The 27,792-nt window shown below is 45.0% G+C and overlaps 1 protein-coding gene across 6 annotated transcripts in view; it reads left to right on the top strand.

Moving 5' to 3' along the window:
• The window catches only part of NFYC (nuclear transcription factor Y subunit gamma), a 66,055-nt gene extending 39,821 nt beyond the window's left edge, over positions 1 to 26,234 (top strand). For 3 of the 6 annotated variants that reach the window (XM_061184410.1, XM_061184411.1, XM_061184412.1), the window contains exons 3-10: positions 4,290 to 4,361; positions 5,774 to 5,887; positions 9,474 to 9,569; positions 14,421 to 14,594; positions 18,114 to 18,272; positions 21,455 to 21,562; positions 24,029 to 24,088; positions 25,047 to 26,234. In XM_061184410.1, coding sequence (XP_061040393.1) covers positions 4,290 to 4,361; positions 5,774 to 5,887; positions 9,474 to 9,569; positions 14,421 to 14,594; positions 18,114 to 18,272; positions 21,455 to 21,562; positions 24,029 to 24,088; positions 25,047 to 25,478 — 1,215 coding nt within the window. In that variant the 3' untranslated portion in view covers positions 25,479 to 26,234. The other 3 variants (XM_061184413.1, XM_061184416.1, XM_061184415.1) reach the window with 3 other exon arrangements.
• The last annotated feature ends 1,558 nt before the right edge of the window (positions 26,235 to 27,792 follow it).

The raw sequence follows: 27,792 nt of genomic DNA, 5'->3' as shown, positions 1-27,792 counted from the left end.
GGCTGATGTTTTAGTGTTTAGTCTGTGCCTTTCCAGAACTCAACAGCACTTACAACCAGACTTCCTCAGATACGTCAGAGCCTCTTAGGTTGACATCTCAAAATGTCTACCAGATTTTTTAAAAAATCCATATGTTCAAACCATCCAAACGTAAATAAAACTTATGAGAATACTCATAAGGTGTTGTGGTCTCTCTAAGACTGGGACAAAGATGTTCCAAAAACAAGTAATTGAAGTTTGCTAGATGATATAGTTCATGATGTATTGGAGACATTGGCCCCAGTCGTTTTGGTCTGTGTTCTGCAAAAGCAATTTGTCTTTCATCTCAGCTTGGCCATCAGGCTCTCCTCACTCTTGAAAGCTCTGCATTGTCCATAAACCCAGATGGTGTTCAGCTGGAATTGAAGTTGGTTAAAAATCATACCAAAATGATTGTACACCAGGATGATTGTGTAAAATACTGTATTCCTGCTTAGCAGAACTCTGGGAACAATAATTAATAGACTTCTTGGCATTGAATTTTACCCTTCTAGACCTCTTTGAAAGGGGGAAAGAAGAAGCTAACTTTTGTCTTTTGGGGGGCAGGTGGGGAGGCAGTAATGCTGAATCTTAAAGAAAAATCTAATCCTCCTTTAAGCTTCTTCCGTACATCCCATTTAGCCTTCAGTTAGCTGTAATTTAATGCTTAGGTCACTTCCTTTTAATCGCCAATTACATCTTTTCATTCTTCAATGCCTCCAGATTGGAAGATGACATTTCCACCATTACAATCAAATCAGATAACCATTTAAACAGGAACTTGGAGGTAAAGGTTGGTGGACTGTTAAAAAATAGGTCCTGTGCTGTTTGAGCTCTTTCTGTAGAACAGTGCTTCTCAGAATTTATTGTCTATATGTGAACAACATAAGGGTCATGTTGAAATACAGATTTTGATTTAGGAGGTTTGGATTGGAGCCTGAGATTCTGCATTTCTTTTGAGTTCCCAGATGATGCCATTGCTGGTCTAGGGACCTCACTTTGAGCAACAAGGCTTTAAAGCAGTGGTCCTTAACCCTCACTGTGGATTACAGTCACCAGGGTAGTTTTCAAAAAATGTGATGCCAGGACTCCACTCCCTAGAGTTCCTGATTCACTTAGTCTGGGGTAAAGCCCAGACATCTTGTTTTTCAAAAGCTCCCCCAGGTGATTCTAACATGTTGCCAAGGTTGAGAATCACTGCTTTCGAGAGGATAGAATCTTGACTTTGCCGGAGTGAGTGCCTGACTAGGTAGGCCTGCAAAAGATTTCTCATCATTATTTGAAACTGTGGATGTTCTTTAGTGCAGCCTGAGACCCATTGACTTGTCTTTGGCTTTGAACTCTCATTGAGTGAATTCAGACTTCTTGAAATTCGGCAATTTCAGTTGGCAGCATTTTTAAGTGTAGTTCTTTGGTTGTGGTCAGGAGCAGGAGAATGTTCTGAGAGAGAATCTGCTCTACTACCATGCTGATGTCACTCCCAAGAGTAAAATGTGTTAGTTGTTCTTCCACTTGGATTAGCATCAGGAGAAGTTTAATGTTACTCATGTCAGTTGCATGGTTTCCAATGACAAGGGGAGCATTGACTTGAAAGCCAATTTACTGATAGTGAAGGGGCTCCCCTCTCCAATAAGCTTGTCGTAAACCTTTACATGTGACTGGAAAGCTAGGCTGAGATTATAGAAAACTGGGCTGTCGTCAGCGATAATGAGCCACACACGCACATCTGAAGATCCTTTAAGATCTCAAGGTTTGGGGATCATGAGAAAGTTTCTCACAAAAGAAAAGGTTGGTGGGGCTTAGAGCAGAGCTTTTTGTAAATTTCTGCCTCATTTTACACCTCATCAAGGTGGGGATGATATCCTTGACCTTTTCTTGTTTTTTCTTTTAATTAAAGAATAGTCTCATAGAAATTCTAAAAGTAATATTTTATTCTTTCAAGTTGGGGAAGGAGGTCTTTTTATTAGCTTTGGGCTTTAGTTAAGTAATCTTAGAGCAGTCTTGTGGGAATTATATTAAATAACCAAGGCAAATGAGAGCACACTTGCAAGAGACCTAAATCTTGTGGTCATAATCTTGTTCTTTGTGTATCATCCTGGGAGGCCTTCCAAAGGAATTGTCATCCCTAGTATTCTCTTTGGCATTTCTGTTTAACATCATCATTTTGTGTGATATGCCACACAAGAAGGAAGACCAGTGATTGATTTCTGTAGTTAAATGTTTTTTTAAAAATCCCTTTAGAGTCTGGCCCCAATCCAGCATTCCCTTTCCTGCTGTTCCCCTCTGTACTAAGGTCATACATCGAAAACTTAAATAGGCCAGGTTTTTTGTCTCTGTGCTTCTGTGCATGCTGTTTCCTCTGTCTGAATAACATACTTTTCCAGCAAGCAAATTTGCAGTATCCCTAAACATAATTCAAATTCAGCCCCTCTGTGGAACATTTGCCAGTTCCTCTCGCTCACTCCAGCGCCCCACACCCCCCATTGCCAGCTGGTCACTTCTTTCTTTTCTGTGTGGGATTTTACACCCCCATTCTGGTATAGGATAGGGGATTATAATGTTCTTATGTGATAGTCTCTAACAATTAAACTATTTGGCTATTCAAAGGTAAGAATATATTTGCATCTTCCACATAGTAGTAGGTATCATACATTTGCTGTTAGTTGAGTTGCATGAAGTAATAAATGAAAGAGGAGGAGAAAAAATAAGAATAGTATGTGTCCTGCTGTCTCCTTTTGGTGAAACTTTAATAAACTGGACTTCTAAGCCTCTACCACTCCAGGGTTAGATTTTTAGAGGCTTATGGAAAATGCTGATACCTAATTTGGAAAAGGAAAAGATGAAAAATTAGTGTTGGAAATTTGTAGAGGTGAGTGGTAGCCAAGCAGCTTGTTGGGTTTGGGTGGAGAAATTAGATGTCTTGGGACTTCCCTGGCGGTGCAGTGGTTAGGACTCCATGCTTCCACTGCAGGGGGCATGGGTTCAGTCCCTGGTCGGGGAACTAAGATCCTGCATGCCGCCCGGCATGGCCAAATAAATTAAGTAAGTAAGTAAGTAAAGGAAGTAAGTAAGATGTCTCGGTGTACATTCTATCCTAATAGTTGCTCTTCTTCTGTATTCATAAAATAGATTCTGGGAAGGCTGGTGATGTTTTTCCAAAATGCCCCACTGCCTTCTTTGATGTATAGTTTAGGTTTTCTGTTGGTCTTGGAAAAGAAAGTTCACTAATGCATGTTAATTATACCAAATCTCAAATAAGAGCTGCTTCCTCCTTAATGTGATAATGTAAATTCCCAGGTGAGCATATTGGGTTTGGTGAGTCACATTTCAGACCACTTATAGAATCAATCATTTGACACCTAGCCCCAGTAGGGATTTTGCTGATTTTAGCTAATCTCTGCCTTTGCACCTTTCTCTTCATTGCAGCTCTGAAACCGAAAATTGATTTTTATTTCTAGAATTGCATCCATCATTGGTCATGTGTTTAAATACCAGTAGTATCAAAATAAAATGAAAAAGCACTTAAATTGCAAGTAATTGGGTAGTGCTAATCGAAAATCCCTTTCCTAAATCCTATCCACAGTAAAGTTAAATGGTTTCTCCCCAGCTTAGTCTTGTTTGTTAAGAAAAAATTGACAGGGCTATTCCTAAATGACAGCTGGTAAATTCACCCTCACCCTTTTTCCATACTCTTCTACTCCCACCCTCACCCCCAAGCAGATTTTGGAGACAAGGCCTTTGCTGCTGTGATGGGAAAGGAGCTCCTCCCCAATTTCTGGTGTCACATTAGTGCAAAGGTCAGAAATAGGCAGTGCCACATTGGCTGATGAGAACAATCACTATGGTCAGGTGCTGCTGGCACTTGCCCTTGCAGTCCTTGATTAGAAGGAAGAACTGGAGGAAAATCCCTAAGACAAAAATCTCACTTTAATCTGCATGCAAGCTGGTAAACTTTCTTGGGGGTGGGGGAAGACACGTATAATACATCTCTATATCGTGCTGGCAAAGAATCTGGTATTGTTTGGGGCCACTTTTCATGAGGGCACTGTTAGAAGCCATCATAAGTTTATCCTGAAACCCTTTGTTTGAAGCTTTGCATTGGTTAAGAAGTATTTTGCCTCTAGAGCTTGTATTTTGTTAATTTCATTTGTACTTCCTCTCCTGCCATATTTTCTGAAAGGAGGGACTAAACCAATCAGAGTGTTTCATGCTGCCTGTCATGCCCTGTTGATTATTCCTACCATTTATGTACCTGTTGTTACTCATTTCAGAAAGATTTCCGAGTACAGGAACTCCCACTGGCTCGTATTAAGAAGATTATGAAACTGGATGAAGATGTGAAGGTGAATTCACATTCATTTTCATTATTCATATTGAAAGTAAAACGATGGGAAAATTATTGCTCATTTCTCTAGAGCTCAAAGTTTAATTAAACAAAAATGAAAATATTGTGTTGCTTTTTTATTTGGATCCTCTCTAAAATTGTTATGTGAGCTAAAATTGAACAGTTTTAATTGTTGTATGGTCTTCTCTGAAAATTGGGGATATCCTGTTTTCCAGATGTTGAAAGATGCTGAGTATTTGCTTTTTGAATTGCCGGATTCTTTTCACTATGTGGTGTAAACATGTATCATCACATCAACAGGACAGTGACGTCTTCCTAGCATCTTATTGCAATCTCTAGTTTGTTGATCTGAGCTCTAAGAAATGTTTGATAATGATATTGCACTTGTTCTAACTTTTCAATCTATGAGTTGTTTCACATGATTTATACTTGTGAGAGGATTTACTTGGGGCTGGCCTTATCTGTATTCCTAGGAGTCCACCTCCTGTTACAGTTCTGACAGGAAAAGAGCAACTGGCTCTCTTTCCACTCAAAATTGATAGTGTCTTGTATTTGTGTGGGAAGCTAACAGTTTACCACAGTTTTCCCTTTTAGTAGCTCACTTCTTCCTCATAGTAACCCTGTGAGATTTGATAGGATAAGAATTGTTAGTTTCACCATTCTATAGATATGGAAATAGACACAAAGAGGTTAAAAGTGTCTCACCCAGAGTAGGAGAACCAAGATCCCAATTCTCACCTCCTACTTCCTTAACTCCAGAGCTCTTCCCGTGGCTATATCCTGCATAGACCACCTCACCAAGGGTTCAGAGCTTTGTTTGACCAAGAGTTTGAACTTTGAATTCAGACTTGGCAAGGCAGCTTGCATTACTTGAGCACTTACTGTGTGCCAGGCCTTGTGCTGGGTGCTTTTATATATATTATCTCATTTGATTCCCACAGCAACCCTGGAAGGTTGTTGTCCTCTTTTTCACCATGTGAAAAATAAAGCCCAAAAGGATGGGAAGCCAGAGATTTTCCCTAAATCCATTGGCTCTCATACTCATTATCTTTCTCCACATTGTCTCCCTTTGGATTAGAACCTAAATCCTACCACTTACTGGCTCTATGGCCATAGGCAAATCACTTCATCTCTCCTAAACCCTAGTTTCTCTGAAAGGCTACTATGAGAGAAAGAAAGTGCGTGGTAGGTGCTAGATAAATATCCTTTTTCCCTCTTCCCTTCTTCTATCCGCTACCTGCTTTGTCCCTACTCATGGATTTATTTTACCTTGGAATCTTGTAAGGCTACCACCTTCTTGTTTTCTAGCCCTTGCCCCATAGCCCAAGAGCAGGACATGAGGTAAGGGATGAACTGACTGGTTTGAATGACTTGCTGGTGATTGACAGGGAGGGCCTACGTCTGTTGCAGATGATCAGTGCAGAAGCCCCTGTGCTGTTTGCCAAGGCGGCCCAGATTTTTATCACTGAGTTGACTCTTCGAGCCTGGATCCACACAGAGGATAACAAGCGCCGGACTCTTCAGGTAATATTGTAGAAAATTAGGCAAGAGCTGCCTTTGCCTTCTTCTGTTGCATGGCTTTGGACCAAAGTTTTTGTTTTTCCTTAGGACTCTGTCAAGCTGATATGTTTAACTGGCATCTTCCTCTACTGGTGGGAGGCAGGCAGACCATATAGCCAAGATAGTCTGTATTTCCCCACCAAGAATCTTAATTTCCAACTCTCCTGTTTTTCACAGCTCAGTGACTGAACTTTGTACTTGGTGAGCTCTCACTATAAACAGAGGCTAAAGGGGTATTTATCTATTTCCAGATCTAAACAACTTCTGGTTGGAAGCCTTGAGAGACTCCAGAAAAGAACAGTCCCAGGAAGAATAGTCTCACTAACCTCATTAGCCTTTTTGTTCCTTCCCTACTCTCCTGGGAATCCTTTTCTTCTTTCATGTTTCCTTTTTTATTTTAATCCAGCAAATCAGCATTCATGTTGTATGAGGACCCCTTGGTCATTGGCTCTAGAGGCCCTCCGCTCAACATCCAGGCCCTAGTTGTTAGAGGAAACGTTTCCCAGACATAAGAGGAAGGGTGTGACAGATACAAGAGTGACAGTATTTTAACAACAAAGCCAAGGAAGTAAATTATGCTTTCTGTTTCCCTTTATCTCCAAAATTGAAAATGCATGCTTTTATTCATTTATCTTACAGATATTAAATGAATACCCACAATGTGCCAAGCACTGTTCTAGGCCCTGGGGACTAATACACAAAACAGACAAAAATTCCTACCCTTGGGAAGTCTATATTCTAGCGTGGCTAGACATTGAAAACTTATTTTATGCTGTCTTGAAGGAAGTCTATGAATCTAGAGCGATCCAATTAAAGCTACCTTCAAGATCAATTCAGATTAAAAAATAAAATGGGCAAAGCACTTGAACAGGCCCTTCAAAAAAGAAGATACCCAGATGACCAATAAGCATATGAAAAGGTATACAATATCATTTGTCATCTGGGAAATACAAATTAAAACCACAATGAGATACTGGTTTACACCCACGACAATGGCTAAAATAAAAAAGACTGACAATACCAAGTGTTGACAAGGAAGTGAAGTGACTGAAACATTCATTGCCGGTCAGAATGTAAGGTGCGATCACCTTGGAAAACTATTTGGCACTTTCTAATAAAGTTAAACATGTTCCTTATTCTAAGACCCAGCCATTCCACTCCTACGTGTACACCCAAAAATGTGGACATTGTTGTATTAGAATGTTCATAACAACCTTGTTTATAATAGCCAAAAACTGGAAACAACTCAAATATCCATCAAGATGTAAATATATTAACAAATTGATATATTCATAAAATGGATTACTACTCAACAATAAAAGAAGCAAACTATTTATTCATACAACAACATGGATGTATCTCAATAATATTAAGCAAAAGAAACCAGAGGAAAAAATTACATAGCACGTGACCCCATATATTATCACCATCTGTGATGATAGAAATCAGAGTTGTTGTTGCCTCAGATTGGTAGGGGAAGGAAGTTGACTGGAAAGGGATAGAAGGACACTTTGTCTGTTCTTATCTGGGTGATAGCTACCTGGGTGCATATATTTATTCAAATTCATCAAGCTGTGTACTTAAGATTTCTGTATTTTTTTTTTACTAAATATGATAATCAGTAAAATACTAGCATTAAAAATGGCAAAATAAAAATGTTAAAAAGACCCATTTAAGTATATCTGTTTCCAAAATTCTATAGAACACTTTGATGTATGTTTGGAGGTGATTTTTTTTTTTTTCTCCCCCTCATTCTATCCATAGATGAGCCATTTGGGTAGCTCGAGTAGGTGACATCATCAAGAATGTGATACTATATCGTACTAATCTTAAATGAGACCTGGCAGCCTTAAGATGTGCCCTGCTTCGGTTGGGAGGGTTTATTATCAAGCTGGTGGCTGGCAAGAAGGGTGGACTGGAGTTTTGCATTTCAATGGCTTGGGGCCATCACAAAGACAAGGGAAGGAAAATTTCCATCCCCTCCTATTTTGTCTGATGAGTCACCTTCTTTTAAGATGTGATATATAGAGCTTGCTAAGGATTTCTGTTAGCATGTTGACTTTTCCCTCCAACATTTTATTATGTTGGAGGGAAAAGTCAACATGCTAACACAAAAAAAAATTTAAACGTAAGCAGAGTTTACAGTGAACACCTGTATACTGACCGCCTAGATCCTACCGTTAACATTTTACTTGTTTTGTTCCCGTGTCTGTCTTTCCCTCTATCCATCAAGTCATCTGTTTTTTTTTTTGAATATGCATAGCCACCATTGCTGCTCCAAAGTCAGTTTATTTATTTATTTTTATTTTTTATTTATTTTTGGCTGCACTGTGTCTTCATTGCTGCACGTGGGCAAGTGGGGGCTACTCTTCGTTGCAACGCGTGGGCTTCTCATTGCGGTGGCTTCTCTTGTTGCGGAGTATGGGCTCTCTGTGTGCGGGCTTCAGTAGTTGTGGCACGTGGGCTCAGTAGTTGTGGCTCGCGGGCTCTAGAGCGCAGGCTCAGTAGTTGTGGCACACAGGCTTAGTTGCTCCGTGGCATGTGGGATCTTCCCGGACCAGGGCTCGAACCCGTGTCCCCTGCATTGGCAGGCGGATTCTTAACTACTGCGCCACCAGGGAAGTCCCCAAGTCATCTATTTTTAAATGCATTTAAAAGTTTACATTCCCCTGAACACTTCAACATATGTATCACTCACCATAGTTCACTATTTTTTTCTGTTTTTTTCCTTTGCTTTAAAATTGTCATACAGTCAAGTATACAAATCTTAAGTATACATAGTATGTTGGTTTTTAATTAAAAATCTTTTGATTTTATTATTTAAAGAAAGGGAGTGTCACTCTTAGAAAGAACGCCATCAGAGCAGGCCTTGGTTTCTGTAGCATTAGGCAGCTGACTTGGTCTCTACCCACCCTGCCTCTATTCTAGTGGCTTCAGACTTCCAGTGTTCATGTCACGGGGAACAAGATTTAAACTGTGGATTTGACATTGTGATTTTGAATTTCAAAATAAAAATTGTAGCCTTGTAGGAACTAACATATATAGATCCAATGACTAGAAAATATTGCAAAAAGTTATTGAATTAGGATTTCAGCTAAGAGATTCAAAATAGATTATAACTACTTGTGAACCAAAGAGCCAAAATATTATTTAGGGGCTTAAAAAGGTTATAAGGTTGAATGATAGTCTAACCTTGCTAACCACAGAATGACCAGAAACGTGTCAGTTAAGATTGCTAGATTTGTATAGATGTATCTGGAGGATGATAATTTAGGATCCAGCAGAGGTGGTAATAGTTGGAGGCTCAAATATACAGTTTGTAGAGCATGAGCTACATTTATCTCTTTTTTGTCAGTGTTTGTCCATCAAGTCTGATCATTTGAAGTTTATAAGAGTTTGGTTGTACTTCTTTTGGCTGTAGGCATGGCCATGGGTATTTAGTTTGGCTTAGAAGTCATCATCTTACCTTATTTGTAACTTGGAGAGTAGAAAGCCAGGTGAACTAGTTTCTCCCCAGGCTAATTTTTCACTCTGCTTTTCTTTGTTACAGAGGAATGATATCGCCATGGCAATTACAAAATTTGATCAGTTTGACTTTCTCATCGATATTGTTCCAAGAGATGAGCTGAAACCACCAAAGCGTCAGGTGAGCTGGGAAGGCATTGCTCCTGCCGCTGCTGCTGACTAGAGAGTGCCTTGCATCCTGGTGTCAGATACGCTCCTTTTCCAATCTCAGCACAAGCCATTTGCTCTTCTTTTGCTTTTCTTTCTGTAGACCAGATCCATCCTTAACATCTCCTTCTGTTACTCATTTAGGGATGCTTTTAACTCAGTGCCTCTGAGGTGGTATTTCAGTGAAAATAGACAAAATGAAAATGAAAGACTTTAGTTACAACAGTAAAGTGAAGCTCATTTCAAGGTATCCTAGGAAGTCTGTCAGAGTTCTTAATCTGGGATGGGAGAGCAAGTTACAGATTTTAGATTTCCAAGAAACAGCTTCTGTGTGTGCATAGTGGTGTTTGGAGTGAGTGGACTGGATTTTCTCTTACTCTAGATTGTGGTTCTCTGCACAGTGCGCTGGCTGCACATTAGAATCACCTGTTAGGGTTTAAAAAATACCAGTCCCTAGGCCCCGCCCCTACACCAGCTGAATCAGAATCTGCGAGGGGGAGGCCCAGGCATTAGTGCTTTTTAAAGCTCTCCAGATGCTTTTAATGTGCAACCATATTTGAGAACCACCACTTAAGCAACCTTTCTAAGCAGTCATGAGAAAGAATGTGCGTGTCTGCCTTTCCTGCTCTTCCGTCTGTTCCTCTCCAGAGGTCACACCATTGTTTTTCAGCACTTTGGGTGCATAAAGCTCTTAATTGCAATTGTGATAGACCCCTCTCCTGTATAGCTCATCATTTTAGGCATGCAGATTGCATGACTCACTAGATGTAGTAGAGATGCTTGGGGAATAGTGGCAGAGTCTGGCAGGAGCAAAGCTGAGCCTTGATCTGCTTTCTCTGTTTTGTTAATAAAATTTTAAGTGTTTTTAATGAATTATTTCATAGTGTAGTGTCCTTAGAAACAGGAGTCATTCAGTGACGACCATTCTCCTGTGCCGTCTCACATTAATAACGAGTAAGAGAGTGTAGGAGAAGTGGGCATCTTAAACACCCTTTGTAATCCCGACCCTGCCTGAGGGTCTTTGGGTTAGCAAGCCCTCTGCACCTCCTTCCTAGAGCGGGGTGCCTCACTGCGTCTTCGTTCTTTCTGGGCAGTCTTTGCTACTGTAAACATCCTTGACTGGAAGCTGTAAGGCGTTCCAGGGAGCTTTCAGTCGGATGTTTACAGCGGCAGGCTGCCACGGTCGTCCCGCTGTGCATCGCCTTTGAAACATTGCAGGTTTGTGCCCACGGCTCAGTTCCTCCTCTTAGTGCTTCCCTCCTCTCTGAGAAGTCACTACAACAAGAACTCAGACCACTTCTCTTCCTTCAGAACAGTTGATACCATTCACCCATTCTCCTTGTTGGAATTTGTTTCAGAAGCCCCCTTTAAACCAAGGTGGTGAGCTCTGTGACAAAATCAGGCCTTGCTCGGGCTCCTTGCACCAACTCCTGCTTGTTCCCTGGGGCTGCCTGCCAAGCCAGCTGGCTAGAGAGAATGGTCATGTCCTCTCCCTTCCTCCAGCGTCCTCAGTGCTTGACTCTCTTAGGGTGTCAGAGAGCTCCTTGTTACATCCTAGCCTGACTCAGAATGCTATGATCCATCTCCTTTAAAGTGTGTCTAGCTGAAACAGCTCAGTTTCTGAACTGAACAGGTTCAGTTCTTTGCAGGTGTTCAGGCGATTGATCGGCATCCTATTCGGGACAGCTACTGCCTGGCCTTTGAAAGGTTGAGATTGCTGAAAGCTGGCCTGAAATTCTAAGATAGCACTTTTAATCCTCTGTAGACATGACGTTTTCCCAAGCTCCAAATTGGCTGGCACCTTCCTTAAGTCCTTTAAAAGCGCCTACTCTCCAAAACTCACCCTTTCTGAAGGAGGCAGCAGTTCATTCTTGCTACTGAAGCAAATGTGCTTTTTCCCAGTCTGGGGCTGGCTGCACAGCACTGTGGTGATGGCTCTAGGATGTGAGGCTGCTCATTCTCTGGCGTTGTCTATCAGACTCTACTTCTGAAGAGATTCCAAGAGCAGGCACTCTGGTTGGGGAGGCCACTGCTAAAGCTGGGCAAATGCCCCATTCTGGATTGATCCAGTCATTCAGAGATTGTTGTAGCACAGGGGGTGATTTCCCACTGCTGGGGAAAGAAACGAGCCAGAAATACTGAGTTGTGGATCTAAGGCCCTTGACTTCTCTGAGATGCGTGGGGATGTCTTCTTGTTCTTCGGGGAAGCAAGTAAAGACTACTCAAGCAGAAGATAGTTGAGGCCTGACTTCTGCCCATTAAAACTGTGAGTTGGAAGTTCCTGCTCATTGAAATGTCATTTCCTCTTCACCCATTTCTTTAAACCAAGCATAATCACTCCCTTGCTAGCTTGACCTCCATTGGCAGAATGAGTATTCATAATGCAGAAGCTTAGATATGCCTCCTTCCATTCCAGTGATTTGAGAACTGTCATGCCTGTCCTCACAACACAAACCTTGGTGCCTCTATTTGATACTCACAGAAGTGTCCTAGACACTGCCTAGTTCATAAACAGTTTAAGAGCATACAGTAGGCATTATAGGAGAAGCTCTTTACATGTTCTCACAGCTTTTGGCAAGGGATATTTTAGCTTCTGAAGGTGGTACTTAAAGGGTTTGTTATTTGTCTGGCAAAAAGACCATATTCACTTGCAGATTAGCTACAGTCAAGGATAACTGGAGACAGAACAATGACAGGTCAGGGCTGGTAAATGCCAGTGGCTCCCTACTCCCCAAGACGTCCTACATGTTAGTTCTAGGGGTCTTAGTCCTCTGTACCCTCTCATCACCCAAGAGCTTTTCCAAGTTAGTTTGGATTTTAGTGGTTGATGTTTTTTATAGAATGGGAAGGGAGTTCTGAGTGGAAAATAAATTCATTGAACCTATTTCAGGAGCCTTGAAAAGAGTAGCTGGCCTTTGTTTCTTCGCTAAGGAGGGTATCAGTATTATCCCTGTCACAGCCAAGATCAAGTTGACTGGCTGACCTTTATTTATAATGGTGAGAAGTTGGGGTTGAAGTGGAGGTGATGTTGTCACAGTTAAGTTGTTCTGGAAACTGAGACCTAGATGAAAATAAAAGGGGACCTCCTTTTTCTTCTGCCTCAGCATGATCATGTCCAGGGTTCAAACTGTTTGGGCCTGAAGCACAGAATACATTAACTTAGAAAGTTGGTTCATGTTTGAGGACTAGCTTAGAAACCCAGAATGTTACAAGTGTCTGCCTAGACTGGGTGAATGGCCATTAGGGAACCTTGTCATGCAGAGATCCAAGTTTCTCAGGGGCTAGATATCAGGAGTCCTAGTTTTAGTATCCTGGGCCCCCAGTCACCGGTCAAGCAAAAGAATACCCAACCCCGTTCTTTAGCGGACAGGAGTGTCTCCTGCACTATGGCCACAGAATCCTAGAGGTAGCAAGAAATTAGGGATTCTTTTCTATTGCTAACAGCTGTTGGGTTCAAGAGAATTTGTCATACTCCCAACTTGGGTTAAAAAAAGTACTTTCCTACCTCCAGTTGTCTGCCCGGCTCTATGAATCCATTCATCATTCAGCAGCTGCTTATTGCGTGCCTGCAAGGAGACAGGTGGTAGGGACAGTGGAGAGCAAGAGAGAGTGAGGCCTTGCCTTCATAGGGCTTTCATTCTAGCAGGGAAAGTAGTGGAATTTGGCAAGCAAGTACAAAAAAGTGTAATGAGAAACGGACTGTGGAAGCACAGATTGGGGATGGGGTCAGTACCAACTTTGTAAATGTCACTTTGGAGAGCTTTGGTCCACAGGGTCTCTATACCTTCAAGAAGTATCTTCTTTTCCTCTTTCCTTGAACATGGCAAACTTAGTCCAGAACATGGAAGTGAGTAAATTTAGCTGATATTTTGCTCAACAAGCCCAAGTGGTTGTATGTTTCTGTTGTTTTTGTTGTCCCAGGCAGGGCACCATGTGTCGCAGGGCCCTCCGGAGCAGACGCCGATCTGTGTCAGTGGTCAGGGGCCGGCCACCCCTGGACCCTCAGGCTGTAACCATGCCGTAGTGTGTGTAAACATCCTACACTCTCAGCTGTGAGCTCGAGGTGGCTGGGAGAGGGTTGTTTACTCCTTCTGCCATGGAAAACGTCAGCTGAAGAAAGAACGGTCTCTTCACCCAGCAGATCGGCCAGAGGCCACCCCAGTGGAGGGCTGTCCCTCAGGCCCCCTGGGTTGCGCTTCTGTGGCTAAGTACCACCAAACCAGATGTGATGCTGGATAGACATGGCCTCAGTGACCACAGAGCTCTCGACATGCTCTGAAAAGCTGGGCTCTTGCCTACCAGTGTTCTTGATCCTGACATTTGATTCTGAAATTCCAATCCAGAAAAGGCCCTGTTTCCCTTTCCCCTGCTCTTTCCCTCCTGAGGTGGTGGGAGCGAAATATGGAGAGTGCTGCCTGTTTGGGAGATTGGGAGCCAGCCTGAGAGCATGGTATTTGGGGTGCTTGCCGTTAGCACTGTTCTCAGATCATAGGCCTTGACGGCATTTACTATCAAGCACTGCTAGTGCGTGGTTTTTAGTTACGGTAATTATTTGCCCATTTGCAGCTCATCACGCAGTGGGTGATTACTCTGTACTTCAGAAAATTGGCTGTATGTTTTGTGAAGCCTATGGAATCTGTTATTTTTAGTTTGATTTAGCGCAACTGGTCTCTTCGAATTCCACTTTCTCTTGGCTTCAAATGTGGAGAGCTCAGCATTCAGCAGGCAACTGCACAGAGCCCGTTTGGGGGAAGAGTGGAAATTCACTGTGGCAGCTGCTGAGCCGGTTCTTTTCCTCTTACCTGCCCCTCCTTCTGCCCCACAGGAGGAGGTGCGCCAGTCTGTGACTCCTGCCGAGCCCGTCCAGTACTACTTCACGCTGGCTCAGCAGCCCACTGCCGTCCAGGTCCAGGGGCAGCAGCAAGGCCAGCAGACCACCAGCTCCACAACCACCATCCAGCCTGGGCAGATCATCATTGCACAGCCTCAGCAGGGCCAGGTCTGTGAACCGCGGAGGGTGCCGGCCCAGCCAGACGGCACCTCTTAGGTTTGGGATGGGCAAAGTGTGACTAGGGCAGAGGGGCAGTCAGATCACTGTAGAGTACTGGATTTGAATTCTGGAGACCTGGGCTTTTCCCCAGATTCAGCCACTGAGGTGATGTGTCACCTGATCTCTCTGGACCCTGGTTTCCTTGTGGGTCATATGAGGAAAGTGCAGTGAGCAAGACATTCTCCAGGATCCCTAAAAAATTTTAGGAGGAAAAAAGTCTTTATAATGCCCCCATGAAGAATAGTGACATCTTTTAAGTGGACTCCGTGCCTGCTGTCTGTGTCTCCCACCAGAATTGGAATTTGTACCCTCAAGGGGGAGATCAGGCATCATTGCCAGCTTGCATACCTCTCCTCCCCTTTTCCCCATCATTTCTGTGTCCCACCAAATTTGTGTCAGGTGATTTTCTCTTTTTACAATAGTAATCAGAAGATTCCTTCTCTGTCTGAAAGCAGTAACATCCACATTGTTGGGGATCATGAGAGCCTGAAGAGAACTCTGTGTTTTTGTTTTTGTTTTTGTACATTTTTATTGGAGTATAATTGCTTTACAATGTGGTGTTAGTTTCTGCTGTACAACAAAATGAGTCAGCTATACGTATACATATGTCCCCATATCCCCTCCCTCTTGAGCCTCCCTCCCACTCTCCCTTTCCCACCCCTCTAGGTGGTCACAAAGCACCGAGCTGATCTCCCTGTGCTATGCAGCTGCTTCCCACTAGCTATCTATATTTGGTAGTGTATATATGTCAATGCTACTCTCACTTCGTCCCAGCTTCCCCGCCACCCCCGTGTCCTCAAGTCCATTCTCTACTTCTGCGTCTTTATCCCTGTCCTGCCCCTAGGGAGAACTATGTTTTCTGAGCTCTGACTCCAGATTCCCCGCCAATCATTAATTTATTTATTCATCAAACATTGAACGTCCTCTTAGATAAAGTCCAATGCTATGTGTTGGGGATACAAGCATGAATAAAACAGTCCCTATTTTTAAGAATTCAAGAATCTAGTTGGGGCTACAAATACTTGAAGGTTACACCACTTGCCACGTGGGAAGTGTAAGATATTCTTAGGATTGTGTAGAGGGTGTTATGGGAGCACTTCAAAAGGGGTACCTAACAAAGATGTGAGGGAGGTGGAAGAAGATGTCAGAGAAAGTTCCCTGAAGGGAATAATATGAGTCTTAGAGGGAACAATGGAAATGAATCAAATAAAGAGGGAAGGAGGGCTTTCCCAGGAGAGGGCACAGCACGAGCAAAGGCTTGGAGGTGAGAAACAGCACAGGGAATGGTAGGAGGGGAGGGTACAGTCAGCATAGCGGAACGTCTAGGCAAGTTGAAAAGATAGGCAGAGGACACATCCCAAACAGCCATGTGTATTCTAGTAAGGAGCTGGGTTTGCCTAAAGAAAAAAAGGTTGGGACAGGGGTAGATTTAAATGTTAATTATGATTTTAGGATTTATTCCCTGCTTGTTTTCTTATCCATGTAAGAGAAATTTATTGAGTGCTTGCTCTTTGCAAGACACAGTGCTAGGCAGACGGTGTTTAAAGATGACCACAGCCCAGTCCCTGCCTCAAGGCATCCACTGCACCATGATGCCTGAGGGACCTTCTTTGGCTAATGCTTGTGCCTCTGCAGTGGTGAGAGCTTTACCTGCCAAAGGCTTATCCCTGTACAGAGCAAACTTCAAGGGAGTCTGCCAAGAGCTGGCTCTGATTGGCTGACCATTCTAAGAAGCTCATGGCTGTTGTGCCCCGACAGCAGGGCATCTGCCATGCTAACACGAGCCCTCGTTTTCCTGAAATGATTTAGAAATACCTTGGAAATCCTCTTGGGGAAATTGAGTTGGTAATACAGTGATGAGTTGGCAGTATGCATTTTTTTTAGTCAGCGAGAATTTCACCTGCCTCTTCTTTGCCACCCCAGACTTGCTCAGCTTGGAGCTGATAAGGCTTGTGAGGGCGGTGAAGTTGGTTCCTCCCAGCATCTCTGTTGTTTCGCTGTCTGGCTGGTTCAGGGTGGCCTTGTGCTGTGTCACACCTCCCTGGACCTATAGGAATCGTTTCAAATTGAGTTCAGATATCTTCGCAGGACCAATACATATTAAAGTTGGAAGAAAAGTATATTTTGTTAAAGTGAATCCTGTGTTTTCTGTCATAAAATTGGAAACATTTATTACTGGAGGTTTGGGGAACAGGCTGAGTTGGAAATCATGGTGTGAGTATAGGAGATGTTTCCTGTTGACCTAACCCACTGCATGTATTGCCCTCTGTCATCTTTCTTCCCTACCCTCCTGCAGTTTTTAGTAATTTCTCCTTATCTAGTAATCCCTTGAGTCCCATCTACAGTTCTCAGAACATATCCCCTTCCCTTGTAACTTTAGATGCAGAGTAGACCTGTGCAGTCAGAAAGTGAGAGCATCAGAATTAACAGCATCGATTGAAGCCCAGGATTCATTAAGACTCTCAGAGTTGTCTTAAGAGGTGATTCTTAATTCAGAGTGGGGAGAAATCATATCCAAAGTGAGGGGTTGGGGTGCAGGTGTGGTTAAAAGGCTCCACTAGCACCACCGCCAGATGAACAAGATATCCTGGGATCTGTAAAGGTCACATCTAGGGCTAAAGTTTTGAGATCTAAAGAAATGACTGATCCTTTTGACAGTTTGAATCTACTGTCTCTCAAAGGAGCAAGTTTCATTGGGCAGTCCTCTAAGTATGTGTGAAACACAGAATCTTCATATACATTAGACAGAAATTCCTTAAATCTGCGATTCCTGTTTCTAGAAAGTTAAAATTCTGGCTTTATTAAATTCCGTTTCTTACGGGTAGCCTCAGTTAAGGTCCAGGTCTTAACAGTGTCCAGGTCTTAAGGGTGTTTGCCTCCCCCGTGGGAAGCAGTGCTGTGATCCAGAGCAGCCGGCTGGCCAGAGTGGGCTGGAGTCGCTCTGCTGCTTGAATGGGGGTGAAAGCCAGTGTGCCCTTTATGTTTCTTCCAGTGTCCTGCATGCCTGAGAAGGAGCCCAGGGTCCTGAGCTTAGTTAACCCATACTGACCCCACTTTCCATTTAGTTTGCCCTCTAAACTCACCTGCTCCAGACTTGACTTCAGCCATGTCTCAGGCAGATTATCGTGGTTGCTTTTGATTCTCTTGTACCGTATGTGCCTTTCTATCATTGAAGGGGCTGTGAAGAGTTGCAACATTTGAAGCATAGAGGTATTTGGGGCCGAGGCAAATATTCTGTACTCTGAGTCTAAAAATCCGTTTGGCCTTCCTGTGTTTTATTTTGGAGAGTGACTTTAACAGTGCTCTAAGCCCAAGGGATTCTGTAGGTTGAGTATCGTTAGTGTTGCGATGAGGTCAGTCATTCATGGAGGGGTTTGCTCCTGCTTAACTGCTCATTATTAACCCCTTGGTAGGCCTAATGGCTCTGGGCTGGAGCTCAGTCAGCTTCCTCATGACTCTTCCTTCCAGACCACACCCGTGACCATGCAGGTTGGCGAAGGTCAGCAGGTGCAGATTGTCCAGGCCCAGCCGCAAGGTCAAGCCCAGCAGGCCCAGAGTGGCACTGGACAGACCATGCAGGTGATGCAGCAGATCATTACGAACACAGGAGAGATCCAGCAGATCCCGGTAAGTCCTGCCCTGCCTTAAGGTCTGCGTGGCACTGTGCTCAACAGTATAACAGGAAGTAGTTAAAGATTTTACACACACACACACACACACACACATACACACACTTTGTTATACACCTATATTCCCATTACCCCAGACCACAACTTGCTTCACCGTATACGCCCTGCTTTCCTTTAATCCAGGTTCGGGCTCACCACGATGGGGCAGCTCCTCTCCATTTCCCCTCACTCCGCCTACGCAGAGAAATCATTGTAACCACTATTCTGTGCCAAGGCCCAAAGACCCTGTGAGGCAGTCCTAGTCCTGTGTTTTGATTTGCAGAGAATAAGAGGGAGGTGTATAGAGAAGGCCATAAATACACTTGTTGCATATTCATGAGTCAGTTCCCAGTGGAGCCTGTAGCAAAGTGTATTTTTGGCTTTCATTTAACTTATCCATTCCTTCACTGTGGACTGCTACTTCCTGTGTGCCTTGAGGGATTTCATTTCTTAGATTTGTTGGCTTTTTCACTTGTACTTGTTCTTTGGTGGAAAAAAAAAAAAGTCCTTGTCTTAACACTTGCCATCTATTCATTGGTCAATTTGCCACAAAAAAATGTGGAAAATGAGTGACATGGAGCAGGCCTGTTCCTGCTCCTTGCCCTTCCTATTGTAAATGAAATGTAGGCAGATACAGAAACTCACTTGGACTTGGTTAACCACTTCCTCTTTGAAGAAAGTTCAGAAAGTATCCTCAACTCTGTTTTGGGGACTGTTCTTCTTAACAGAGTAATAGGCCAGGAGAAAGCTTAGGAAAGGGGAGTGTGTGCATCCCTCTGTTTATCTCTTTCCTTTTCATCTCTGTCTCTCTCTCTCTCCCCCCCCCTCCCCCGACCCCCCGCTCCATCTCCCTTTCCCCCCTCCCTTTCCTTCCCGCACGGGGTGGGGCTGGGGGTGGTGGCGCCATACACACGCGCCCCCGCCCCGCCCCCGCCGCCATCAATTCCAGATTCCTTGCAGCCACCAGCCCATGACTTCTCTCATAAATGGTTCTCATTTTTGCATGTGAGGGCACCAAAACAAGTTCAGCTAAGCCAGAGAAGAGTTCACATTTTGTAGTAACTTTAACTTGAGTCTTTTAAAGCCTCTGGGGCACAGAAGACTTGTTGCAGAATTTAGGACCTGGTCTTCACTGTATACCTTCTGCAGGAGTCTGCATTTCTAAACTCACCAGAGTGCTTGTATTAGTGATGACCTTTAGGAAGGAAGCTTTGCTCCTCTTTTGAAAGCCCAGGGGGTAGGCTTCTTTGCTCTGTAATTTTAAAAAGGTGTGAGGGTCCCCAGGCCTACCCTTGTGGTAGAGGACTGAAGGGCAGAGCATCACCAGTACCTAAACCCAAGCCTGAAAGAAGAGCTTGCTTCTAAGAACTGCTTAGAACTGTTTGGCTCACAGCTTTTCAGTCACATTTGAGTTTCTGCAAAAGAGCTCTTCCCAACTGGGAAATGTAAAATCCCTATGGCCAGCAGTATACCTTCCCCCACTCCTGGGATGAGGCTTCGGTCTTTCATCCCATGTTCCTTGGCAGGAGTTCTGGTGACTCCTGGGACCAGCCACCATCAGTCTTGGCGGATGAGGTTTCCCAAGCCTCCACCCAGCTGTCTTCCTCCCCATAAGCAACTTAATGTTGCCTGGAAGCCGCATTGTGGGATGTAGTGGGGAGTTTAGGCTTGGCATCACAACTTCCCAGCTCCTCTTGGCATGTTCTCAGGAGAGAAATGACTACAGGTCACAATACCTTGCCCTGTCTCCTTTGAACCAGATTATTAATGGGTTTAGATTTTGTGTCCCTCCATCTTGCCTTAAGTGGACAATTCTGGAATGTTCTACCAGGAACTTCAGTGTTAGTCTTTTCTTCATGGTTCAAATCCGCATTGAGTCTGAAGTTTCAGAGAAGCAGTTTGATTTAACACTGCATGCAGAAGCTTCATCCTGTCAGCATTTTCCTCACAGAAGTAAAAGCCCCTGCAATGAAGTTAGCTCTTGAAGGCAAGGGGAAAATTTGCTCCAGGACAAAGAGGCATGACTTGCCTGTTACCCTCAAGAGGCTCACCCTTACAAGAAAAGCAGGCTAGGCAGCCAGGGAGGGTGATGTCTGGGCCTCCAGATAGAGAGAGACCAAATCTGCTGGTCCTCCTGGAGCCGCTTTCATTCCCCACATCCTGAGTGTGACTGTCCGTAGTCCTCCTTTGCTGACTGTTTTCTCTGCTGAGCCACAGTTCCTCTCACGTTGTAGCTGCCTTGGTCCTCTCCTCATCCCCATGCTCGAAGCACTAATGCTTTCATGGTATGCTGTAGCATTAAGAGCCTGAGTTAAGGCTTTTAGCACACAATTAAATGCAGCATGTGGTATTATTGTATTATCTGAGACTTAATCTTAAGCATGAGGGACTCTAAGGGCATTTTTGTAGCTTTGGTTTCCCATGATGGGGTTTTATGTGAAAGGTTTATTGATTCAGCTTCCCTTTGGGAGTTATTTGGCCAGAAGCTAGTGCTGAACACCAAGGATCCTAAAAGTCCCACAGACCCCTATTGGTCCTGGCTCTTGGGGACAGAGGTAGTGAAGCGGGCCAGCTTTCTCTTCCAAGATGTGCAGCATGGGGCTGGGCAGTTCTAGGGCTGTGGTGCGGAGTGATGGCCATCTGCTTTAGGCTCCTGGCAGACTCTGGGGCTCTTCTCAGTATTAGATCAGCCGTCCCGGGAACAAGGGTGGGGAAGGGTGGAGACGGAGGGGAGAAAGGCCCCACACTTAAGGTATAAGCGTTCCAATAATGTCAGACAGTTTTTGGCGTCAAATCTTAACATAAACTGTGAGCAAATAGCTAAGAGCCAGTGAATGTTGAGGGTCCAGCCATGCTGTCCTCACATATATGACAAGATCCTTTGGGAATTTTTCCCCAAGTCCATTCAAGGAACATATTCTCTTTTGTGTTGTATGACTTACGGGGTAGGGATATTATGGTTTTGCTTGTTTGGGTTTCTTTAACAGAAACCCTTAAAAAGGAACTTTTCAGGGTCGGCCTTTTTGGAGGGGTCGGGGTGGGGACGGGTAGGGGACAGTCACCATTTCTTGTCATGGAAAGTTTGCTTGTTTGAGGTTGGATTCAGTCTCCGGTGGTTTGTTTGTCTCTGACCCTGCCTAGGTGCAGCTGAATGCCGGCCAGCTGCAGTATATTCGCTTAGCCCAGCCTGTATCAGGCACCCAAGTTGTGCAGGGACAGATCCAGACGCTTGCCACCAATGCTCAACAGGTATGTGCTGCAGAGATTCAGGGCTTGAGTTGGGAACCAGCAGGAGCTGGCTTCTGACAAAGGAGTGCTCAGCACACAACTCTCTCGCCACCCCATCCTTCAGCAAGAGCCGCCTCCACCCCCTGCACATCTGTTCTGCACCCCAAGGGACAGATGGGGTTTATCGGAGGATTGGATTCAAAATGTGTCTCTTACCATCGTGCTCTTGAGCGACAAGGAAACTCAAGGCAGGGGAAGCCTCAAGGATACTTGAAGAAAGCCCAATGTGTGTGTGCGCAGGTCTGACTGGAGGAAGCCTTCTGACAGACTGCCTCGTCGTCAGGCTGAGTTTCCATCTTTAAACCTGGATGACTGTTGTGATCTGGCACCTCCTGTGCCCTTTGGAAAGCTACTTAGGTTTTTACTTCTACCTTCTCATGCACCCGTAACCAGAGACTGCCCTCCTCATCTCCTCTCATGCCCTGAGAGATTGAAGGCTGAGCCACAGGTGCTGAGGGGGCTGCCTCCCTGGGCTTGGGGATTGGGGGATGTGGGTATTATTTGCAGGGGACGGGGGATGCCGGACAAGGGGAGGCATTGTTAATCAATTCTTTTGCCTCAGACCCAAAAAAAGAAGCAATCGTTAAAGAGCTGGACTCGTCTGGCCCAATTGCATTTCTGGTGATGTATCTATTGACAGTGGTGACAGAGCTGAGTTTGTAGAGCAGGTCTCCAAAGATCTCATTTGGGAAAATATGAGGAATGAGCCAAAAGCAGGGTTTCTGAGTTCCATATAGTCTCTGGGATCTTTAAAGGCCCACTCTAAACCCATTCCTCGGCTTGCATAAGGATTTGGGCTTTTCCCTAATTTCCTGGGGATCATTGACATGGAATCAGATCTCAAGATTGGTCCCACCCTTTAGTGTACCCCTCTTTTTTTTTTTTTTTTTTTTTAAACTTGTAAGATTCTAGCCTGGGATCCAGAAACTTTCTATGGCACAGGGTGGGAGGAAGTGAGAAGGAAGAGTTCTTGGTTCCCCAGAGGTCAGTTTTGAGACCAGGAACTAAAGCCAGAAAGTGGGGAAAGTTGGCTGTATAGAGAGGAAGGAGTGAAGCAAGAAGACGGTGCCTGAGGACAGAGTCTATGTAACAACAGATTGTAATTATAACGTGGCATTTCGTAGGTGCTCAGTAAATGTTCGTTGAATGAATGTTGAATGAATGTTAACATGTAAATGGAATTTAAAGGTGAATGAAACTCCTCTCAACTGATGTGAAGGACAGTCCTGCTGGCCACAGGGCACAGTTAAAACCTTCTCATCTATGACGAATATTTTCCATTTGTCTCAGGATCATTCATTTATTCTGCAGATATTTCTTCAATACTTACTTTGCACTGGGAGATAGACAAAACTTAGCTCCTGCCCTCAAGCAGGTGGGAGGAGAAAGACCCAAAACAAAGAACACTAGTAAGAAACGCTCATGAAGCCCTTTCATACCTGTCCCCTTGTTTTCCTCATAGCCTCATGGGTAGGCCCGATGGGTTGTTTTTGGCCATAGTGAGGACACTCGAGAAGACAGTCCTTACCTTGCAGGGTGGCTGTGATGATTCCAGGAGAAGGTACACAGAAAACATTAGCTAGTCAAATGTTCCATAGATAACATATACGCACACAAACATTCTTCAGTCTTTTTTCTAGTCTACCAAGCTGTCTGCAGCAACTGGCATTATATGATGCAGTTCTCCGTGTCCGTAAATTTCCTTTAAAATGCCCACATAAGATTTTAAGTACATGTGATAAATGTTTTCCTTACCCCCCCCTCCCCCTGCCTTGGCCCAGAGGGTTGCACGTGACCTCTCGGAAAAAGTACTTCATAGGTTTGCCACAAGGGCTTCCAGGGCCAAGGCCACCTGCTCGCCAGGGTGTTTCATATTCCAGTCAGATAATCTGGGTGATACGGGTTTGGTTTGGAGCCCACCTTCCAAGAATGAAAGGGACCACTCACCACTTTGCCCAGTGTTTTGCAACCTGCCTTCACTGGTTGAAAGACAGACTCTTAGGGTTTCTGCCTAAACCATAAATGTTATGCCCTGTCCTGTCAGTACCTAGGAGCTAGGTGTTTCTGTTTGACTAGAGCCTCAGGCCCCAGAAAGACTTTTTTAGTAAGGGGCTGGTTTCGGTGGGGCGGGGGTGGTTAGGTGGACATTAAGAGAGATGGTTGCAGAAGTTGTATATTGCATGCTCCGGGGTCCTCTGTGTGGTGCCAACGCTGAGTAGCTGTCTGTGCTAGGGGGTGGGGAGGGACCCTTGTTTTCCTGCTGCTCATCAAGCCCCTGTTCTGTGCCCGGCCTCATTCTGGGCACTCTATGTGCATTGTCCGTTTGATCTTCACGACCCTCTCCTGGCTGGTGGGCTGGTGGGCTGGTGGGCTGGTGGACCAGACCCTGCAGCTGATCTGCCTGCTTTGCCGTCTTGGTTCCTACAGATCACACAGACAGAGGTCCAGCAAGGACAGCAGCAGTTCAGCCAGTTCACGGACGGACAGGTAGGACACCCGGCCTAGGCAGGAGCAGAGGGTGAGGAGCTGTGACAGGGTAGCGGGGGACATCTGGGGGTTTGCATGGCTAGGGAAGCTGTCCCATCATCTGTTAACAGTGAGTGGACAGAAATTGTTAAAACAACAGTCTTGCCTATCCTCTAGACTTACAGACTTGGTGGGAGTTGACGATAATCCTAGACATTAGGTAGCCCCAGTCCCCGTTTTACAGATGAGTGAACAACTGAGCCCTGGAGGTGGGAAGTGCCTTGTCTGCTTGCTTAGCTGTTCATTGCAGAACCAGGACTAGCACGCAGGTCTCCTGTTTCCTTTCTTTAAGAATAGTTTTTCTCTAAGCCATGCTCTTTTTAATCGCATGGATTAGTTGAAATGCAGAGAACATGTGACCTCTCAAGCTCTCTAGGTGCCTGGAATTCAGTAATTCGAAACTCTTGAGGAAGGGATCTTCCCTTTTCCCGCCCCCTTTCCCTTTGCACTATCTTCCCAGAGACCCCTGAGGACATGATAGGATGACATGCCTAAGCCTATGTTCTCTGCTGCCCAGAAGGGAGATGAGCTGGCATCAGGACCCAACTCTGGCTTCTGCCAGCACCAGATGCCAGGCTCACGTGCCAGGGCTGCTGTGGCAGGGGGTCTTAGCTTTTGGTTTCTTTTGGAAACACCTGAGAAATCATGTCCAGTTGGCCCTAACCTTCCGTAGTGGCTACGCGAGCATCTTCGCGGGTCTTCGCTGTAGTAAGCGTTTAATCCCAGGTGACCTGCCTCCCCATCAGGGCCCATGCAGGAGACGGAGATTCAGTGTAGCCTCAGCCTGAGCCAGATATTCTGAGGAAAAGAGGAGAGGGGGTAATCCCTACTGCCCCTGCCAGTGAGGATTACTGAGTTGGGGAAATGCTGACTTCCAAGCTGCTGGTACAGTGGTTCGAATTGCTTGTGTTTGTCACAGAGGAACAGCGTGCAGCAAGCTCGAGGCTCTGAGCTAACGGGAGAGGCAGAGCCCAGAGAAGTGAAAGCCACAGGAAATGCAACTCCCTGCACCTCTTCCCCGCCCACCACACATACCCCCTCACACCGGGCTGGTGCCTCCTGTGTCTGCTGCTCCCAACCGCAGCAGAGCTCCACTTCCCCTCCTCCCTCTGACGCCTTGCAATGGGTGGTGGTTGAGGTATCTGGGGCCCCCAACCAACTCGAGGCCCATAGGGAGCTGCATGCCCCTCTCCCAGGGGTGACCTCACTCTCTCCTCTCCACCCCTCGCAGCAGCTCTACCAGATCCAGCAAGTCACCATGCCTGCCGGCCAGGACCTCGCCCAGCCCATGTTCATCCAGTCAGCCAACCAGCCCTCCGACGGGCAGGCCCCCCAGGTGACCGGCGACTGAGGGCCTGAGCTGGCAAGGCCAAGGACACCCAACACAATTTTTGCCATACAGCCCCGGGCAATGGGCACAGCCTCCCTCCCCAGAGGACCCTGCCGACCTCAGCGCCTCCTGCAGGCTAGGACACTGGTGCACTACGCCCGACGCCTGGGGGCCGAGATTCTCCAACAGAAAGATGCAATATTTTTTATTTCCTTTTTCCCATTTTTTTTCTCCACGGAATCGATATTTCAATATGTTGAGCTGTGTGTCCAATGCTATGAAATGAAAATATTAAATAACATATTTATGGCATTTTCTTGAAGCGTGTGGTTGAAGAAATATTTCTTTTGTTTTTCTTTTTTTGGTTCTTACTGCCACTTCTTTTAGGAGCAGATCTCCTCAGGGGTGTATGTAATCTCCTGACTCTTAGAACAGCTGCTGCCCCAGGATTTACCACCTTGTTCTGCCCTCAGGTAAAATTAGGTGACCGTGTGTAGCTTCTTTTTCACTAGTGCTCCTCTCCCCGCGTCCCTGCTCTTGCCCCAGAGCTCTGTGGATTTGCATCAGAGGCCATGGAAACATTCCATGCATTTAAGAGACTTATTTGCCATGGGGAGTGGATGGTTTCATTCCCAAACCCTTCTCTTCCAGGGACTCAAGGAGACTAGGACTTTGTGTATTTGCCCCCCACCCCCCAGTTTTAATTTTATTTTATTTTATTTTTAAATGCATTAAAAATTGTGCTAGTCTCCTTTGCTGCATGGACTTCAAACTGCATGAAATGCAATAAATCTCATTTTAGATAATTTGGAGTCTGGGTTTCTGTGTCTGGGGACATTCATGGGACCACTTTGCTTGGGAAAGGCTTGGAAAGGTTTGTCTGCCCTCAGGTTGGGTGTCTGTGAAGGAGGGGGACACCCTTGTGAGGAGGGGGGATGTCCAAAGCTAAGGGAACTTGAGCTGCATGTCTGATTCAAATTGAGATCTTCAGCTGATTTAAAAAAGGAACTTCATCAGAACGTTTGCTGCTCAGAGTTGCCTGCCTGCCTTATTTCCTGGACTACGTATGACACATGGGCCAGATTCAGCCTGTGTCCTTCTTGGCTGAGGGTGAAGAGAGCATCTCTCATGGAGGAAGCTTTCTCTGTCCTTAAGCAAGGACTGAAGTACATCCCTCCACTCCTGTCTCGGCACAGGCTGGCACTCTGAGCTGCCTGCTGTGACCATGCCCATTACCAAAGGCATGGATGGCATCTGCCATGGAGGGTAGCCCAAGCCCCTTGTCAGCCAGCAGGTCAGAAGGGTTCTACAGCCAGGGCTTGAAAGTAGGGAGAACAGAAGGAGCATTCCACTTCTTCATGGCCTCTGTTGGCCATAGAGGCCAGTGGTGAGCCGTCTTTCTTCCCTTCACCATGCCATTTACAGCCAGAATGAGGCCTGTTGTCATGGGAAGAGCAGAGAACTGGCTGCCAGGAAAAGTACTGATTTCTTCTCAGTCAGTAATATGTCATAAAACCTTAGGCAGCTCCCTTCTTTTTGGGACTCTCTTAGTGTGAGGCAGAGATAGGGAAGAGGCTTTAATATTCAATTATTTCAAGTCTGACCCTGATGCTCTCATAATTCCCTCACCGAATATCCCCCACTGTTAACTTTGGTAAGCACTTGGACATCTGTCTCATCTGTTTCATTTTCAGTTACTTACCTAAGTGTACCTTACCTTACTCCCCAAGAAAAAATAAGATGGCTTGCATTGAAAACATACACAGTGAAAAAATATGACACATGAGAATTAGGAAGAATACTGTTGAGTAGGAAATCAGGATCATCGAAAACAAGAACAAATATTCCGGCTGCAAAGACCTACAGAGTTCTTAAAATTAGGTTTCACGTTCGATCCTGAGCTTCCTGACCACCAAAGCAAAAAGAGAGATGGGACCAGGTAAGAGATTCACATCTAAAAGAAAGAAAGATAACATTCTTTAGCAAAAGCAAAAACTTTACTAGCTGTAAGGTTTTGGATACATGGTACCCCTCCAGTGTCATCAAGGTAGATGAAGCAGGTGATACTGTCACCATGAGAAGTCAGGTCTGCCCCCTTCATTCTAGCCCTGGACTTTTCTCTGAAGGGGATCATCTGGCCTTTCCCACTGTCCTGTACCCAAACACGTCTCAGTGAGACATGCAGGTAATTCACTGACAGCACGTGCCCAGCCCCACGTGGAGAGGATTCAAGAGAGCACTTGTGAATGAGAAGCACCCAGAAGGGAGGCTGGGCTCGGAAAAGGCAGAAGCTCAGCTCTTTTCATTTCCTGGCTAACCTCTCATATTGAGGTCA

This window comes from Eubalaena glacialis, chromosome 3 (assembly GCF_028564815.1).
Source record: "Eubalaena glacialis isolate mEubGla1 chromosome 3, mEubGla1.1.hap2.+ XY, whole genome shotgun sequence".
NCBI lineage: Eukaryota > Metazoa > Chordata > Mammalia > Artiodactyla > Balaenidae > Eubalaena > Eubalaena glacialis.
This window is presented reverse-complemented; position numbering and strand designations above follow the sequence as displayed.